Source organism: Ziziphus jujuba, chromosome 8, assembly GCF_031755915.1.
Source record: "Ziziphus jujuba cultivar Dongzao chromosome 8, ASM3175591v1".
NCBI classification, from domain to species: Eukaryota; Viridiplantae; Streptophyta; class Magnoliopsida; order Rosales; family Rhamnaceae; genus Ziziphus; species Ziziphus jujuba.
Window position 1 is genome coordinate 23885781 of NC_083386.1, and position 18955 is coordinate 23904735.

The 18955-nt window shown below is 32.3% G+C and overlaps 1 protein-coding gene across 4 annotated transcripts; it reads left to right on the forward strand.

The window, feature by feature from the left end:
- The first annotated feature begins 1658 nt into the window (after positions 1 to 1658).
- On the forward strand, positions 1659 to 18849 carry LOC107414226 (structural maintenance of chromosomes protein 6B). 4 transcript variants are annotated; one of them, XM_016022331.4, is made up of 28 exons: positions 1668 to 2085; positions 2340 to 2445; positions 3790 to 3923; positions 5118 to 5173; positions 6034 to 6120; positions 6198 to 6518; positions 7166 to 7285; positions 7759 to 7893; positions 8520 to 8596; positions 8681 to 8756; positions 10205 to 10279; positions 10383 to 10487; positions 11995 to 12164; positions 12273 to 12375; positions 12507 to 12619; positions 13228 to 13432; positions 14378 to 14509; positions 14600 to 14714; positions 14847 to 14932; positions 15079 to 15174; positions 15575 to 15708; positions 15805 to 15907; positions 16880 to 16959; positions 17057 to 17135; positions 17264 to 17321; positions 17518 to 17615; positions 17803 to 17897; positions 18450 to 18849. In XM_016022331.4, exons 1-28 carry the CDS (start codon positions 1944 to 1946, stop codon positions 18505 to 18507), a joined length of 3159 nt encoding a protein of 1052 aa, XP_015877817.3. In that variant the 5' UTR covers positions 1668 to 1943; the 3' UTR covers positions 18508 to 18849. The 4 variants fall into 4 exon arrangements, 3 of the variants coding, with proteins under 3 accessions (XP_048325796.2, XP_015877817.3, XP_024927514.3); XM_048469839.2 differs by lacking the exon at positions 7759 to 7893 and having other exon boundaries at positions 1666 to 2085; XM_025071746.3 differs by lacking the exons at positions 1668 to 2085; positions 2340 to 2445 and having other exon boundaries at positions 3784 to 3923; positions 5110 to 5173.
- The last annotated feature ends 106 nt before the right edge of the window (positions 18850 to 18955 follow it).

Consider the following 18955-nt stretch of genomic DNA (forward strand, 5'->3'; position numbering starts at 1 on the left):
CCACGTATAATGGCTCAATAGGAATAAGCCGTGTAATCCTCCCATTACACATCATTTTATATTTATTTTAAAAGTATTTTTTAAATTTTTAACTCTTTTGTTATTTCATTATAAAGTATAAAGTATTTATGAAGCTGTTTAGAAGATACACATCATATATACATACATTTTTCATATTTACCAAATAGATAGTATTGTATAAAATTCGTCTATAACGACATGTTATATCAGATCATAAAATAGCATTGTAAAATAGTTATATTTAAAACAATTTCAAATGGAATACATAGCTTAAAATATCAAAATTATAAGAATTATTATAAAACTAAATGAATGTGTATTTAGAGGTTAAAATATTTATGTCAAATGCTTAATGCTTATTCTAAGTTGCGAAAAGAAAATAAATATATATATATATATATATCGGAATTATAAAGTTATGATGATTCATGATCTCTATTATCTATTTTTAAATTGCTTTAAGGATTAAGATTTGAAAATATGTTAACCCATAGAAGGTTTATATTGCAATTTTTGTATTTTTATTAAATTTATATGGTATATCAATACTTTTTAAAATTTTAATGGTTATAAAAAGTTTTAATGTTTAACTATCATGGTCTTTCTTATCAAAGATTTGTGATTTGTTTAAGCTAGTGATATTTATATGATAATATATTTATTTATTGGATACATTAACAATTATTATTTAAACTATCTAAAATATGTAGGATATGATAACCATTTTGACACTCTACACAAATATCACCTATTTAATAAAATTCGACATTCATTTATTACAAAATTGTCGCACAAGCACACATATATACAACCTTTTGCTTTAAAAAGTTGAAAATTAAAAAAATTATTTATGTCCATCTAGGTTTACATGAAGTTTGATTTGTCTAAATAACATTTTAAGCATGTTACTAAATTTATATTTAATTAATAATTAAATTTTAAATTTTAATATTTGATATGATTCTATATTTAATAATAAAAAATTCAATATTAAATTATCAAATATTTGATGGAAGCTATAGATATATTCCTTTTAATCCCAATATCATAGGAGCTTGCGTGTGTATATATATATATATATATATATTCCTTTTAATCCCAATATCATAGGAGCTTGTCTATATATATATATATTCCTTTTAATCCCAATATCAAAAACCTTTGACGTATTAAGATACGAACTACAAAGGTATGGGGTAACTATTTGTTTTACAATTTGAGAATTCATGATTAAGAAATAATAGATGATAAACAAGTTAGAATTAAGTACAAACAAATTTAGTTAATAACTAAGTTAATAAGTTTGACATAATTATTGTTTTTTCTTTTTTTTTTTTTTTTTTGGTCGAGAATTATTGCTAGAGGAAAACTGTAATTCTGCTATTAGACCATCTTAAAATGAACAGTTTAATACAATTTGTTTGGGATGGATAAAATTTGTTTGGGTGCAAAATAAAATGGTGGACATTTTGGGGGTGTTGGCATGGTCTTTGGACCTGTGCTTACAATTATTAGACATCGGGCCGGGTCGATCCGGCATGTCACCGTTATTTAAAGCTTTTAATACATCATGAAAATAATCAGATCGTTTTTCAAAAATTTATAAGAAAGTGGATGATGAAAATCATGAAATTATACTTTTATTTGATCAAAAAAAAAAAAAAAACTATACTTTTATCTAATTGCGTTCAATAAACAAATATATAATAAAAAATAAAAATAAAATATATAAGAAATAAAAAATAAAAAAAAAAAAACCAAAGGGGTCGTGTTCATACACATCGGTCTCAGACAATCAATTCCTTTTATTTCCCGCCACTGATAGGAATCTTTGTCGCGGAGGTTCTTGGCGGTTGAGCCTAAACCACTTTCTTTTTGTTTCGGAACCCTAGGAGGAGAAGAAGCAGAACTCGGCCTCAGCCATGAACGATCATATCTCCGGCGCGTTTCACCGTCCCATGGCAGGCGTCGTTAAAAGAATCCGGCTAGAGAACTTCATGTGCCACAGTCACCTGGAAATCGAGCTCGGCGACTCCGTCAATTTCATCACCGGTCAAAATGGAAGTAAGGCTCCTCTTTCTATCTTCTCTTTGCCTAGGGTTTATGACATCCAGAATTTGTTGATTTTGCCTATGGTTTCAATTTTCTCAGGTTTTTGTTTTTTATTTTTTGAGTGTATGTGTTTGAGCGCAATTATATTTGTTAGATAGGCAATTAGTCTAAATTTTAGCAGCCTGTTGGGAGTTTAATTTTAAAAATGCAATATTTTTTCTTTCTTTCTTTTTTTTTTTTTTTTTTTGGTGTGATGGTGTTTACAGGTGGTAAGAGTGCGATACTTACTGCTTTGTGCGTTGCATTTGGGTGTCGAGCTAAAGGGACTCAAAGGGCTTCAACGTTGAAGGATTTTATTAAAACTGGTTGCAGGTTTGTGTTCGCCTTGCCATTCTTTTTTCTTGTTTGTTGTTTGTTTTTTGGGGGCAGGTTAATGAGAAACATTCACATCATAGAAGTTAATTCTATGTTTTTGAAATAAAATCTTTTCATTTTGTCATTGTGAAAGGTTTGTGCTTCATATTCCTTTCAAGGTGTGTTTCATTTTGACGTCATGAGACATCTAGCTAAAAGAATTGGCCACATAGAATGCCATGCCACTGTGCTAATAGAGAACCGCAGATCTTGCTAGAAAAGGGTTCACTTTAATTTAGATGTGAAAATCTGAATGCTTGACTTTGTAGGGTAGAAGGTCCGCAGATGACAAGTTGTAGAGTAGGATATACATTTCTGAGAAGTTTGTAGCTGTACCTGCTGAGGATTGTTAAGAGAGAATCCGGTGTTTTTGATACAAGTCCATCAGAGAAACAACGGACTATAACAATTTCTGTTTGTATGCCACCTTTCGTACAGGTTTAATATTCTCATGGCTGTTTGTGAGTAATAAAAATTCATTGATCTGTCTAGAAACTTAGAATATATGAACTATGTTTACTTTGATAAAGCATTTCACTCTTGATGTACAAGGCCCTTCTGTAAGAGGATAGAGATAAGTTAAATTTAGGAAGTTCTATCTGAAAGGAGTGTTTTACTAATAACCTTGTTGATTGGATTGGTGATGGGAAGTTCTGAAAGAGTAGTGATTCTCTGATATCCTTGTTAATTGGATTTGTAATTGGGAGATTTCTCAACCAGTTCTCAGTCTCCGTACAGCTTTAGTTCTTCTTACATTCACCTAAGTATCTAATTTCTTTAGGCCAAGTTGGATTAGTCTTACTTTTGCAATGCTCTTAAACTTTGATTGATATATTATGTAAATTTTCCCTCTTCCTTTAACAATGAGAGAAACTTCATTCTTTGGGCATCGGTATTTTCTCTTGTGCTTCTTTACTCTAACCATTAACTGGATCCTTTTGATTAGTGATTCTGTAGCCTGCAGTATTGCTTTAATGAGTGAGACACTTTTAGTTATCTCATTAGACCTGAAGTATCCATAAGGATCTTTCTTAATTTGCGTTTAAGGTGATTGTTGAAATTGTTTCAGACTTTCTTTTAGTTTTCAGTGGCCTGAAGCATAGTGGGAGCACTGTAAATATAACAGAGAATTCAAGTTTGTGAATAACATATAGTTGGTTTATATTTTTTTCTTTTTTCAAGAGGCATTTTCTGCATTTGAGATATTTTAATGTGCTTCCTATGCTTGCAAAACAGTGTTTTAAGACTTACTTCTTAGTTCAATTTGGTTTGTTTATTTATTTATTTTATTTTTTGTTGCAGTTATGCAAATGTTCATGTAGAAATTAAAAATGAAGGGGAGGATGCTTTGAAGCCAGAAATATATGGCGATGTCATAATTATAGAGCGTAGGATTTCTGAAAGTACAAGCACCACAGTTTTAAAAGATCACCAAGGTTTGAATATCTGATGCTAAAACTTTTTTCTACTTTAAAGTATTAAGACAGATAGGACTAAAACTTATCTTCTGCAAGATTTGTTTGATTGGTTCCAACTTTCAATTAAATTATAAACAATTGCTAGAATGTGTTTTCTAAGTTCATCCTTACCTATAGAGAAACCAATTTTTGTAAGTTTTGGTTTGGTAAGCGATTGGAAGTGATGACCAATGAAGATGGCATTTCAGTAGATGGTTTATTAAGAGTTTAAATCTTTGTTCTTTGATTTGAGTTAATTTTATCACCAACAATTTTTTTGTGTGGTCAAAATCAATTTGGTAAGATGTGTGTTACATACCAAAAATAGATTGTTTAGTTTTAGTATGTTTTCTAGAAAAGTTTAGTATGCTTCAGTTATGGTGCATACTACCTCGCTAAAAAGCCTATGTTCAGTGGTAAAAAGAATTCATGAATTCACATCCCTCGTTTATTATCTCGTTTTGTCAATATTATCCTCCATTCATGTCCTTCATTCTTAGAGTGGGGAAGTAATGACAGCCTTTAGATGAAGCCTTTAGATGAAGCAAGTTAGTTTAAGACAACATTTTCGTATTCTGAGTTATTTATGAAAAACTTAAGGCAATTATTTTAGAAGCAAATTAAAAAATCATTGAAGTGTATCTTATATGTCATGCTGAAATTATATCCTTTGTCATCATAACAATCCCTTACAAAATGGGATCATTTTTAAAGTTACCTAGTGTGGTGTAAAAAGATAAGTATATTTGCCAAATCCATAATATAACAATGCCTGGTTTTGATATTAAACCAATTTGTAACTCATTACTAACTTAAAGCTTCCAACCAAGATGAAAAATAGGAACAGAAAATGCTGAAGTAATCTATATACCTTTTGTCTTCCCAGTAAGAGAATGGTTCATAAAAACAGTACCATACTAAAATAAGTCTTGGGAGGAAAGATCTCGATATTGCTCTAACAATATTTTGCATGAAGTGGCTGGTCTAAAGAACTGAAAACTTGTTCTTGCATGGACTGTTTGGTTTCATCTGTTCTTTTTCTTTTTATTTATAACGGTATAACTAGAATTCTTTCAAAATAAAATATTTGATTTTCTATAGTGCTTGAATATTGATTCATGAGATTGGATTGTGCTATTCACTTGATTCTGCTCTCCATCTGGAGCATGACAGGAAAAAGGGTTACAAATAAGAAAGAGGAGCTTCGTGAGCTAGTGGAGCATTTGAATGTGAGTGTTTTTCTGATTACTTTACACAAATTGTCTTCCATCAACTGTTTTCTTCATTGATGTTTATATATGTGATATGGAGTATAAATTCTTGGTTGATATGGATGTTCTGCTAAATAAAAGTGCACTCGATGTGATAAAGTTTATATACAAACTTTCCAAGTACGCGTATCCTTACTTTGAATCATACTTAAATTAGATCATTAGACATGAAGGGCATTGGGAATTGCATGGCACCTTGATTGTGATGCAATCACCACCAAAGTAGAGTGGAGTTTAGGTTCTTTAGCATTATTAAGGTATCGTACCCCTTATCAAGAGAGGGGATTAGAAAATAATAGTGTCATGTATTACATGGCCAGTAACTCGAATGAAAGAGTTTACTTTTTCTTTGTTGTTCTTTTGCCCACTTTCTTTGCTCCTTGGAAAGAAAGAGTTTACTCTTAGTAGGTGATAAACCACACACAGTTGTATTTCCTTGAAACTGTAACAAGATTATGTACAAATTACAGGAACACCCTAAAAAGCCAATGAGATCAGAAGTAAGGTTTTTATGAATGTATCTGCCATGGCATTTAAATGTTGTTTTTCCCCTAAAATTGTTCAATGCCAATTATGGCAGCACCATATACCAAGGGATTTACATGTGTACAGATTGACATGTGTATATGAAATATACTCACATGCATGCACATATATGTGTGATTGTGGGCTTGTATGAATCAATGCTAAAGCATAAATCATTTGATAAATTTCACCCCTTAGTAAACCTTCCTAAAATTAGGAACTATTGTTTTTTCTTCTTGGGAAGGTAGAATTAAGCAATGGATTGTTAAGATATTGTGCTTTACATTGTGCAGATTGATGTTGAGAATCCTTGTGTAATCATGAGTCAAGACAAAAGCAGAGAGTTTTTGCATTCTGGGAATGACAAAGATAAATTTAAGGTAATCTCAAATTTCAATAAGTGTGTGTATTTCTAGTAGATGGTGGAATTTTGCTCTTCTAACACTTGATTACTCAGTTTTTTTATAAGGCCACCCTTCTTCAGCAAGTTAATGATCTTTTGGAAAGCATTGACCAACACTTGAAGTCTGCAGATGGTATAATTTGTGAGTTAGAGGCCTCAATAAGACCTAAAGAGAAGGAACTACTTGAGTTGCAAGAAAAGATTAAAAATATGGAGCATGTAGAAGAAATAACTCAACAGGTACAGCAGTTAAAGAAGAAGCTTGCATGGTCCTGGGTATATGATGTAGAAAAGCAACTCCAGGAACAAAGCTTCAAGATTGAAAAGCTGAAAGATCGTATACCTACTTGTCAATCTAAAATTAACAGTCAAACAGTGAGTTATTACTCTTGGCAATGTTTATGTATGTATTTTAGATTTTCAACAGAAAGGGTAATTGATGTTTGAAAAAGATCATCATATTCTTTTCCTCTTATTTTTGTTTTATTTTGTTTGTTTGTTTTTGTTCTTTTCTTCTTCGAGTGGCTCAAATTAATGGATGGAGTTATGTCTTCCAAAATATGCAATAGTATAGTGAATGTTAGAAACTTTATTCTAAGGTCAATTTTTTAAAATAATTATTCTAAAATGATATGGATCGTTTTTTCAATGCAATTACAAAACAAATTCTTTTCAATTTTGCATCATAGTCCATTTTGTCTTGGGATGTTTAAGACTTGATAAAATCCCATTTCGAATCTGTGATATAAAAAGTGGAAAATTTCACTTTGATCTGCCAAATCTAATTTTGTCAAAAGTTTGTATTTATAAATTATCATGCCTTTCTAATATCTTTGTTGGGAAAAAAGGGCACTTTCAGTTTCTGCCCTGGCTGTTGTTTCCTTTTCTTCAAAAGCTTATTTGTCTTTGTTGCAACATTATTTAGTGGCTATTTTTGAAGGTTGAGCCTTGATCCCACTGTTAAGCATATGATTTATAGCTTAAAGCATATTGCATATTTAATTTATTTATCTTTTTTACAGGATCTAGTGGAGGAATTGAGGGCACACTTCACCAAGAAGAAAAATCAGATTGCATCTATGATGGAAAAAACATCAGAAGTGAGGAGAATGAAGGATGAATTGCAACAGACTCTAGCCTTGGTATGTGAAGAGATTGTCCATATATATATATATATATATATATATTTTTTTTTTTTTTTTCAAAATGGCTTGTGAAAATTCAAGAATGTGTTCTACACTAACCCTTTATGTGAGAATAAAAGTCGAAATAACTATGAAACAAATCAATGTTTTGTCAAATTTCCAGGCATAACAAGTATATAGATATATATATTGATTTCACAACTAAATGCTGAAATTATTTTTCACATTGCTATTCAGAGATATCTTATGTTAAAGAATATCTCTCTATATCAAGAGATGTTAATAGACATTTATTATTTATTTGTTTATTTTTTCTATCTCATCCCTATCTCATATATAGTCTACAATTGCTGCCCTCACAGCCATTTTAATTGTTCTTCATCCCTAGTATCTTTTCTTTTGATAATAAATAACGATCATATCCTTTCAAATTTCTTGCCATTTTGCTTCTTGATATAACTTATTGACAGGCTACAAAAGAGAAGCTTGAATTAAAAGAAGAACACAGCCGCAAAAGTAACCACATTAAGAAGCTGGTAAACCGTGTTAGGTTGCTTGAGCAGCAAGTCCATGATATTCATGAGCAGCATGTTAAAAACACACAGGTCTTTTAGTTTGATATTCCATTGGCCCTTTTGTTTGATTTTCTTTGTAATTATGTTTTCTAATTGTTCATCAGAAGGATGCTTGACATGATATTAGAAGCTCACATGGAACCTTTAGGAAGTGAAGTGCAAATGTTCAATATATGTTATATTATTTGGGGAATGAATTAGGATGTGTCAAGATGGTTGAGAAGTACAGGAAATTCAGACCTGTGCTTGCAGGGAAGTCTTAACAGAAATTTCTTGATGAATCTGGAGCTGTTTGAATAATGAGTTGGATAAAAGTGGTTTTGGCATTCTCACTAAAGAGAGAAAGTGGTTTTGGTGTTGTTTGGCTTCTGTGACGAACAGTAATAAAATTTTGGTTTTTCAACCTTGGACTCCACTATATGAGATCTTTAATAACATAAGACACTCTTTCCATATGATGTCACATGGAGGCCCCACACATTAAAATTCAATATTAAAATTAAATGTCATGTAGAAAGAGTGTTGCATAATTTTTCTTCCATTGGTGATTGCACTGTTATAACAAGTTTGGTCTTCCAAGATAGCATAGTGTTAATCTAGGGTTGCTGTTCCAAGCATCATTAAAATGTGAAATTTATAAAATCAATTTTTTGCAGGCTGAAGAATCTGAAATAGAGGAAAAGGTGAAGGAACTTGAACACGAGGTTGAAGTTGCTGATTCAATGCTTTCAAGGTTAAATAATTATTAATTTAATCTTTTTGTTTGCGTTGCTGTCAAGATATTCCATTTAATCCTAGTTAGTCTATTGATTTTCAGGTTGAAGGAAGAAGAGAGTGTGTTATTAGAAATCTTAGATCAAGTAGTGTCTGAAATCCGAAGGATAGCTGAGGAGGTGTGCAGTGTTCGACTTAATAAGTTAAATTGATGGTCTAGTGCAATTTCTACTTTCTCATCCTTGCATTTTTTTCTCAACCTGCCCTCTTCCTACTAAGTTTTTCTTAAATCTTTTGTGGTATGTTCTGTACATTTAGTTTACCTTGTGAGCTATATGTTACAAAAATACCAACATCTAGTGGTTAGTATTTGTTATTTGCTTTAAGCCTATCTCTCTCTCTCTCTCTCTCTCTCTCTCTCTCTATCTATCTTTTTTCTCCATATAATTATGGTTTCTTGAGATTTTAATTTGCATACTTTATATTATTTTTTATTTGATCTTGACTGACTAATCCTAGGAGGATTTCTTGATTTTAAACTACTATGAGAAGCCCTTCGTGAAATTTTGGTAAGGCTGAATATCTAAGCAAAGAACGTTGGCTAAATGCAATTAACAAGGAAATTGATGTTAGTGGAATCTATAAATGGAATAACACAAAAAAAAAAACAGAAAAACTTGGGAAGCATGGAATTCAAAATTTCTGAGGGGTTTGTTTTTCCCCCTGCCTTCTTTCTGAAATATAAAACTTGTGGGTTCTTCTAGTTGAATATTGCTGGAAGGTTCCAGGGAACAATAACATTATAGGTATTGATGCAGAAATCTAAAATTGAGTACTCTGAAAATTTTGTTGTGGTTTAAAAGCTCTTCTAGATAGTATCAGGCTTATTTGAAAAGATAGTGGGGTGGGGAGAGAGAGTAAGTTATTTACATGACACTCTTTTTGTAATTATCACTCTTAAGGATGTTTTGGGAACTATAGTTTTGGCCGTGGGTTAAGGTCATTGCCAATCTGCAGAAGCTAGATATGGATTTCCTGTATTGGAGATTATGGGGTGGGATATAAATAGTTAATTGTCAGTAGCATTTTGAAGGTTAGGCTGATTTGGAGATTCTGACCTGGTTTTGTTTGTTGAGTCCCTTATGAGATTTTATGTTATGAAGAATAGTTTTCTGGCAGAAAATTAGGGCTACATATTTTATTAGTTGGGCTGATTGGTGAGTAATGAAGATTAGAAGACCCATAAAGTGGATCAGCAGATAAACATTTGGATCGGATGTGAGGGGTTCCTCAATGCCTTATCTTAATATTTGTTAAAGTGGAGGAGAGGAGGATTTATTTTTAGGATGAGGGTAATTTTAATATAGTGAAGAACAAGGATGCTTGACTGGCTATTTATATAGGAGGTCCTATCAATTACTGCCCTAAATTCATCAGTCCAGGTTGAAATACAAAGGAATTCCTTTTCCTCTCTCAATCCCTCTCCACGTTTTGTTTTATTTTGTTTTTTGTTTTTTTTTAATGCCAATTTTGATAGTTGTGTGTATATGTTCTATTGAATGGTTGTTACATCCAAGCTTTTGTATTGTCATTCAATATATTTATGCTCAAATGGTGATTTTATTAGATTGAAAACTGTGACAAGAAGAACCGTGAGATCTCTTCTCTCATTCGTGAGCTTAATCAACATCAAACCAATAAGGTAAGACAGCTTTCTCTATTGTTGTCTATGACTCCTAAGAAACAGTTAATCCTTTCCTCCGCACAGCCACAATGCTCAGTTGGTGCAATCTCTTCAATGACAGGTTACAGCGTTTGGTGGAGAGAGGGTGATGAATCTGTTAAGAGCAATTGAGAGACATCATCGTAGATTCAAAAAGCCTCCAATTGGTCCAGTTGGTGCTCATGTGGTATGAATAGATGTGTATCCATGATATATCTTTGTATCTACCAAAATTCTTGTAGTTAATATTTTGGTACATGTGTTTTCTGTCTAAATCATTATAAAGTTTATTGGAGGGGAATAGATACACTGTGCCATTCTAAAGTGTGGGCAAGTTGCCGTATCTTTTCCCTTCTTTGGTAAAGTCCATTTCTTTTAATGTCACACACACGAACTCCTCTTAGTAACTAGAGTAAGGTGTAGAAAGGTATGTTGGGCGAATGGTATTACAATGTAAACTTGTTGATTATAAAGCAAAAAACACTAAAAATAAACTATGTTTTTATGCTCTCATCTATTTGTGGCAACTAAATCTTACATATGTCCTTGAATAGTTGTCATCCAATAAATTAGTTCATTTGCATATTTAGACACTCAATACCCTGCCACCCAAATGTTTATATTAATTTGTAGTTTTTCTTTTTGTTTTTTTCTCTATTGCAATGACATTGATAATTTATGATTAGTTTTACAACACTTGTGTGAATAATAAAATGGGTAGTTATTTAGCGATATTTTTTGTATTATTCTCTTGACCTTAATCCTTTGTAATTATTGTATCATTAAAATGATTAATACTTGGGACTATTAGGACTATGGACGTACTTCTTTAATTGTTTTTGATTTTTCCTTCATATTTGAAGACACCAACTTTTTCTCGTTGGGAGAAGTATCACTTTTTAACGTAGCTTATTTTACTGAAGCAGCATAGTTTTCTAACTAATTCATATTTCATTTTGTTTTTCACTATTTTCTGTCATTTTCTGTATGTTAAGTTGGCTTTGTATGGCATATCGACAGCTTTACCATTTGTTATTAACAATTACTTTTATTAGTAATACAGTGGTATTGTGTGCACCAACTTGTTTACCAAATACTTGGATACCAACTAATGACACATGATATTATTGGTTAAAAAATTAATAGGACTTACATGTATAGATTAATGGACCTAGTTATAGCTAAGAAAATGGCTCCATATAGGTTGGTATCCAAATTTTTGCTAAACCAGTTGGTTCTTGTAGTATTCTTCTACTATATATATATAACAACTTTTTTACTTGAATGTTGATTGGATCTTGTTTTTAGCTGAAGTTTTGTCTCGTATGCAATCTCTGCTGACTTCTTTATTTCTGGTTTTCAAGTCAATTGTAACCAAGCTTGGCCACTACTATAATTAATAATTACAACTGAAGTTACCATCTGTCTCCTGAATAAATCTGAGCAACACTGGTGATATCTTTTGTTTACTATTTTTTATTTTTTATTTATTTATTTAGTTTTTAGTTTTGATTTTTTTACTTATATGTTGTTCCAGTCTGCCAGGACAGTGATTTGGAATTATTCGGAAAAATAATCAACTTGAGTTGTAGTTTACTATGGATATGAGATTAATGATTTGGCTATAGCAATTACCATAAAGTGTAATGCTACTTGCAACAACCTGCTCAGCTATCATATGATTGTTTCTGCAGACTTTGGTTAATGGTGATATGTGGGCTCCTGCAGTTGAACATGCCATTGGCAACTTGCTCAATGCTTTCATTGTGACAGATCATAAAGATTCTCTTCTTTTGAGAACATGTGCTAAGGAAGCAAACTATAGCTACCTTCAGATTATCATTTATGATTTTTCAAGACCAAGGTAACTTGATGATCTTTTTCCATGAAGGCTTTCCTTATTTTATGCATACTGAAGTTGTCTTCCTGTATAATATCTCTCTTCATATTATGCCATCACCTTTTGGTGTAGGTTGAATATACCACATCACATGCTTCCTCAAACGCAGCATCCAACTACTCTCTCTGTTATTCATTCTGAAAATCATACTGTTCTAAATGTCCTAGTGGATATGGTTAGTTTACAGGCGTATTATGCTCCCATTATGTATATATATATATATTATTCTTGTGGCTTCTTTTTGGTTTCTCCTTCCTGAAGTACTTACCTGACTGTGTTTTTTAACATGCTGTGTTACTTTTCCAGGGCCATGTGGAGAGGCAAGTTCTTGTTAAAGATTATGATGGGGGAAAAGCAGTTGCTTTTGACCAAAGGATCTCAAATCTGAAGGAGGTCTACACCTTAGATGGATATAGAATGTAAGTCAAAAGAAGTGAATTACTTATCCTTATAGGACTCGATATCCTTATGTGTTTTGGTGTTCTGTATCATAAGGTACTGTCAAGATTTAAAAAAAAAAAAAATTCACATAACTTATTCATGATAAGTTGAATTTTGATTCTGAAGCTCTTTGAATTTGAAAATAATAGGAAGTTATTAATGAAATGATAATCTATTGCTTCTCTGTTTTCTTGGTTCCAAAAATTGGGCTTTTCCTCAAGGATTTTGGGTTGGCATGCTGCAGCGGTTACCTGCAAGCTTATATGGTGTTGCAATGTATGTTATGCTTAAAAATAAGAGAAGGGTTCAATATCGCTTGTAGTGAAACTCTAAATCACATAAAGTCAGGAGTTAACGGAATCTGGCATAATATTTTCAGATTCATAATGGCCATCTTTAGGTCCTGTTGGTTGAGTTAGCCAATTTATGAGAAATTCCTTTTTGCTTTCCTAAATATGTCAGCTGCAGCTGCTGCTGATGGAAAATAGTTTGAGCCTTGAGTCTTTTCACTTCAACATTCCTTTTTGACTGGTTCAGATACATTTTTTGATCTAAAGCAAGCATTTATTTTTTCTTTCCTTTCTAGGTTTTCTCGTGCTTCTGTCCAAACAATACTTCCTCCTAACAAGAAGATTAGAGCTCCCCGTCTTTGTAGCTCCTTTAATGACCAAATCAAAAATCACGAAAGGAATGCATCAAATGTACAAGAAGAAGCTCAACAGTTTAGGAGGAGGAAAAGGGAGGCAGAAGAAAAACTTCAAAATCTTCAAGATAAAATAAAAAGTGTAAAGGTAGTAAAGTTTGGTAGCAAATTTTTGTATTCTTGTCAGGAAAATTTAGGTTAGGTGAATTTTAGTCATTTTGTTGTTTTTCGTTGACTTTATATTTTCTTTTATATGGGTTTGCTTCCTGCTTTCATCCTTCAAAACTGATTCTTGGTGAAGGATCTGTTTTGCAAACTTTTTGTGCAATAATTACAGGCAGAAATTTTTTTTCTTGGGACTCAAATCTGATTCTTGCATCGCTTTGTCTGGGTGATGTAATCATCCTTCTCATATTTTCTTTCTGGATTTCTAACTGTTTGCCTCCTAGAAAGCTTCTCTTAAAATTCTCAAGTTTCATTCTGTAGCATCTATTTATCTTATTCTGGGTTTCGTATGAAATATTCTAGTGTATGCTATGTAGTAATTACCTGAACTTTCAAAATGAATTTCAATAATGCTTTCAAGTCTTGGACTGGGATTTAATTAGGATTAGATATTTTGTCTGGGTTTCAGCTTGGTCATATCATACTACATCACATTGCATGTCCATGTCAAGTACTTTTTGTTCTTGATGATTAATTTATAAAGGGGTGTCAGAGGATCCGAGAATTTAATATTCTTCTCCTTTTCTGAATATAATATTTGGCAGAATCATATCTGTATGGCCCTAAAGACACCATGTTGTGTCATGTTTGATGTTCGTGTAACAGCTTAACTTTACAACATCTAGTAGAAGTGATTTTATTTATGTACAAAGTTGGATTTTGTGTACAGTAGCTGGAATGTTGGAACTTGAAAACAACTTACATACATATGCTTCTTGAGTTGTGACATAGTAAGATTTCTCATTATAAGTCGTTAGAGTAAGATTATCCCTTATTTGATTTGAGCTGCTTTATTTATTTATTTTTATAATCTATCATGGGCCTTATCTGTTATTTTAATCAGCTGTTGCTTCCTTGTTATCTGTAGAGGAGGTGTATGAATGCAGAGCGTAATGTTATGGAGAAGAAACTAGCACTTAATGATGTTAAGAATTCATATGCTGCAGAAGCAAATGTGTCACCAGCATCAACTGTTGATGAGCTTCATCAAGAAATTTCAGTTAGTTCTATAATGTTTTATATTCACTTATTTTGTGTGTCCTTTACCCAGTAGTCTGATATTTTCTGATATTGTCCTAACAATTTGAAGAAAGTTCAAGAGGACATAGAAGAAAAGAAAGCATTGCTGGAAACGTTCCAAGTCAGAATGTATGAAGCTGAATCAAAGGCCAGAGATCTCAAAGTATCATTTGAGAATCTATGTGGTTAGTTATCAGTGTTATATTTTTTAAGGTTTGATTCAACTATAAATACTTTGTGTTTTACATGTTCCTCTTTCTCTTTTTTCTTTTCTTCTTTCTTCTTTTTTTTTCCCCTCCTATAATAAACAAATTCAGAATCAGCAAAAGGAGAAATGGATGCCTTTGAGAAAGCAGAAAAGGATCTTACAAATATTGAACAAGAGCTACATTCTGCAGAAGCAGTTTGACCCTCTTCTTTAATTTCTTTACTTCAAACATCGTAATTTTGGATTATATATTTATAATTTTTATCAAATAATATGCTCAGGATTTTTTTGATGTGAAAATGACTGATATATTTAGTAACATAAATGTTACATTGTCCCAGAATAAGGTTCATTATGAAGGCGTAATGAAGAAAAAGGTCCTTCCTGAGATCAAGGAGGCAGAGGCGCAATATCAGGAGCTTAAAAGCCTCCGTGAGGTATCATTAAATCCTATTAGTACATGTAATATGCTCTTTAATTTCTGAGAAGTAGTAGTTTACCAAAGAAGGTTCTGCAGAGACTTAATGTAGTTTGTTTTCTAGAAGATATAATGAGTAATTGAATGGTTTGCTTTCTAGAAGATTTAACAAGTTTGATGGCTGGTTTATCTCTCTCTCAACTTTAATTGGAGCTTGGCTGATATTTAGATAATTTACTTGAAAAACATGTTACTTTAAATATATAGGAGGGATATATCATTTTTGTTCTAATAAATTAAAATTATTACATAGCTTTTCTGCATCACCTGTGCGTGAAAGTTTTTGATGTAGAAAGATATTTGATTTGGTGTTATTATGTCAACTAGCAGATAACGTTGAACGCTGACCAAAACTGCAGGATAGTTTTAAGAAGGCTTCTATCATTTGTCCTGAGAGCGAAATTGAAGCAATAGGTTGGGATGGTAGCACCCCTGAGCAGCTAAGTGCCCAAATAACCAGACTGAACCAGAGACTTCAGCAGGAAAGCCACAGGTATTTATTATGATCATCTCTTCATTGCATCTCTTGAACAAAAGCCAAGCTTCTGTCTTAACAGTGTATCTTTGCTTGGTTGGTTTATTCCTACAGATTTTCTGAATCCATTGATGACCTTAGAATGTTGTATGGGAAGAAGGAACGAAAGATTCAAAGAAAACAGCAAAGTAACAAAGCCTTTCGAGAAAAATTGAGTGTAAGCATTAAGATCCTCATTACAACTGTACTTATGGTTTTAGCAATTGAATCATTTGATGCGAGTGTACGAATGACCGGGATTACATGAGTCTGCTCTTCTTATAATTGGTTTTCAGTAGAGAGTAACTCTACTCAATATCATGTGCAATTTATTTCTTTATTTCAGGTTTGAGAACCCTAATCAAATTAGCATTATACTACTTTTTATATATATTTGTATATGTATCTGCCAAGATTTTTCAATCTAATAAAAAGAAAAATAAAAAAGGTGTCAGCCAAAATGTGGGAGGTTTTGATAGAGTTAGAATTTACTTTGAAAAATATTGCTATTATAAATGCTTGGTTGGAAGTGATCCAAGTAAACTTTTTATAGCTTCTATTTCACAGTTTCGTCTTTTTATCAGCGAATCTTGACCTGCTTATATTTTTAGGTTGTTTAGATTCTTTTGATGCGTATAAGCTATGTATTATGGATTATTAGAGAGAAGAGTAAAACGATATTAAAGAAGTGGTTGACTGGGGGGAAATTAAACTTGAATCAGCATTGGCTTCTGGTGTTGGCTGGTGCTGGACCAATGTCACCTGTTCTGTTGTCCTTGTCTTTACAGTCAGCTATGATATCATCATCCTTTTCTCTCATTTATTTTTCCCAAGGAAAGTACTGGTACATAGAGAGAAGTGACAAAGACAAGTTGGAATAATCGGAGCAGGAACTGGTGGTTAGAGCTGGCTACGTTGCTTGTGAACCCAAAGTATCATATCTGAATGTAGAAAACATGAATGACAAAACATTTTGCATTGGATAATTTAATGTTTCAATTTTGGTTGTGGATATATGTTTCATTTTGTTCACTTTGTTTTACTAATTCCAAACTCCATTTTCTTACTTATGCTTATTTGTAGAACTCTTTCCTTTTGTTGAGTTTCTCCTGGAAAGGCTTTTTTCATAAAATATAGTTCAAATTTCCAGACTTGTCAAAGAGCCCTAGAAAAAAGACATACAAAATTTCAGAGGAATGCAAGACTTCTGAGGCGTCAACTAACATGGCAGTATGAAATTCTCTCTTTGCAATTTAGATCATACTTTGAGGATTTATTTTTTTAAATTTTATATCTCTTTTCTATTTTTTTTTTTGTTTTTCATTAGATTCAATAACCATTTGGGGAAGAAAGGGATCAGTGGAAAAATCAAAATTAGTTATGAGGAAAGAACTCTCTCTGTTGAGGTGAGCAACTGTTTTATTTTGGAAGTCATTCACTAGTGTAAGTGGATTAATTCTATTTTTTTTGACCTATTAACATGAACAGTGGTTTCCTTTTCTTAATTCATGATATTGTGATTTATCTTTCTTAGGTAAAGTTGCCTCAAGATGCATCAAGCGGCAATGTTCGTGACACTAGAGGGCTTTCAGGTTTTCTTTCTAACATACTTGATAACCGTGTTTAACTTGTTTGTATCTTTTAAAGCTTTAATGAAGCTCCATAAAAAACTCCACTATATGCTAACTGGGTTTTTAAATTACTGTCACTAATTTGCCGTGTTTACAATCAAATTTTTTTATGGAATATTGTTTCTTCTAAATCATGATACAAGTAATTATTAATCAGGTGGGGAACGCTCGTTTTCAACATTATGTTTTGCATTGGCCCTGCATGACATGACTGAAGCTCCATTCCGGGCAATGGATGAGTTTGATGTGTTTATGGTACGAGTCCTACATATAAAAAACTAGTGTCTTTCTCACTCAGCCAAAGAAAAAAGAATATGGGTGTCTTTCTCTTCCTTTCATCCTTGTTACCAATTAATAGTAATGTATTATCTAGTAATGTTATTATTCAAATGTTGGAAAACGGGCTGCATTTAACAATTTGTTCTATACATGTTATCTTCAGGATGCTGTAAGTCGGAAAATCAGCTTAGACACTCTTGTGGATTTTGCATTGGCTCAAGGATCCCAATGGATATTTATCACTCCTCATGATATCAGGTAATGGCTTAAGAATTCATTTTGCATTTGTTGAAATATAGAAACTATTTGAACTGTTTGCGTAGATGGTGCACGCTTGTACTTGTCTAAACCGCATTTCTCTCAGCTCTGTTTGCTTTGCACTTCACTTGCGCATTATGACCTAGCTGGGCATTTCCATTTGTCTGGCCCAAGCTGTGCCTCAAAATTCCCATATAAATCAAAACATGTATACTTTAAAGGATTAATCTGGTTTTCCTTCTATAGTCGTTAAAGCTACCATAGCAGGGAAATCTTTTAGTTAGTACTCAGTTCAAACATGGTTGAGACAAATTATTAAAAAAGGTAGTAACATACTTAGCAAGAAGCATAGGCTACTAGTTGCTCGTTATCTGCTTATATTATTTTCATAATTGAAAACCCTTCTAGCAGATGCAATATTGTTGCCCTTAAATCCTGGTTGGCTGAATATTTGGATTTTAATTGTGTTGTACAGTTCCACAGTTTCTTTCATATTGACAGTAATAACGAAAGGTAAATTTGGTTTTTTAACTTTTGGTAATTTTGATACAGCATGGTAAAACAAGGGGAGAGGATAAAGAAGCAGCAAATGGCGGCTCCTCGTTCTTGATTACCCCCTCCACAATTTTACTTGTTTGTATAGTTGTGCCAAGTCTAATCATGCATTTTGAAGTGGCAAGGTTTATCTTTTATCGTACCATTTAACATCTAGGTTAAATATGCTAACTATAGAATTGTTTTTGCTTTCATCTAGGAATTAGTGTGGCTCCTTGTTGCTCTGATCTTACATTTTGTGCTTTGCCATTTATGTCATCCTTCCCTTTTCTCCATCTGTAAAGCCTGTATTGTAGTCTGTTTAAATGCCAATCTATGTAAAAGGAACTAAAATACAGATTGGATTATCTATTTTACTATCTATTTGCTTAAATATGTTATTTCGTTCTTTTATTTATCTATTTACTTCTTATGTCCAGGTATATATTATAGGCAGAATCAATACTACAAAGTTATTCAAATGTTATTGTATTAATATTATTGGCTGTGGCTAAAATAATGAT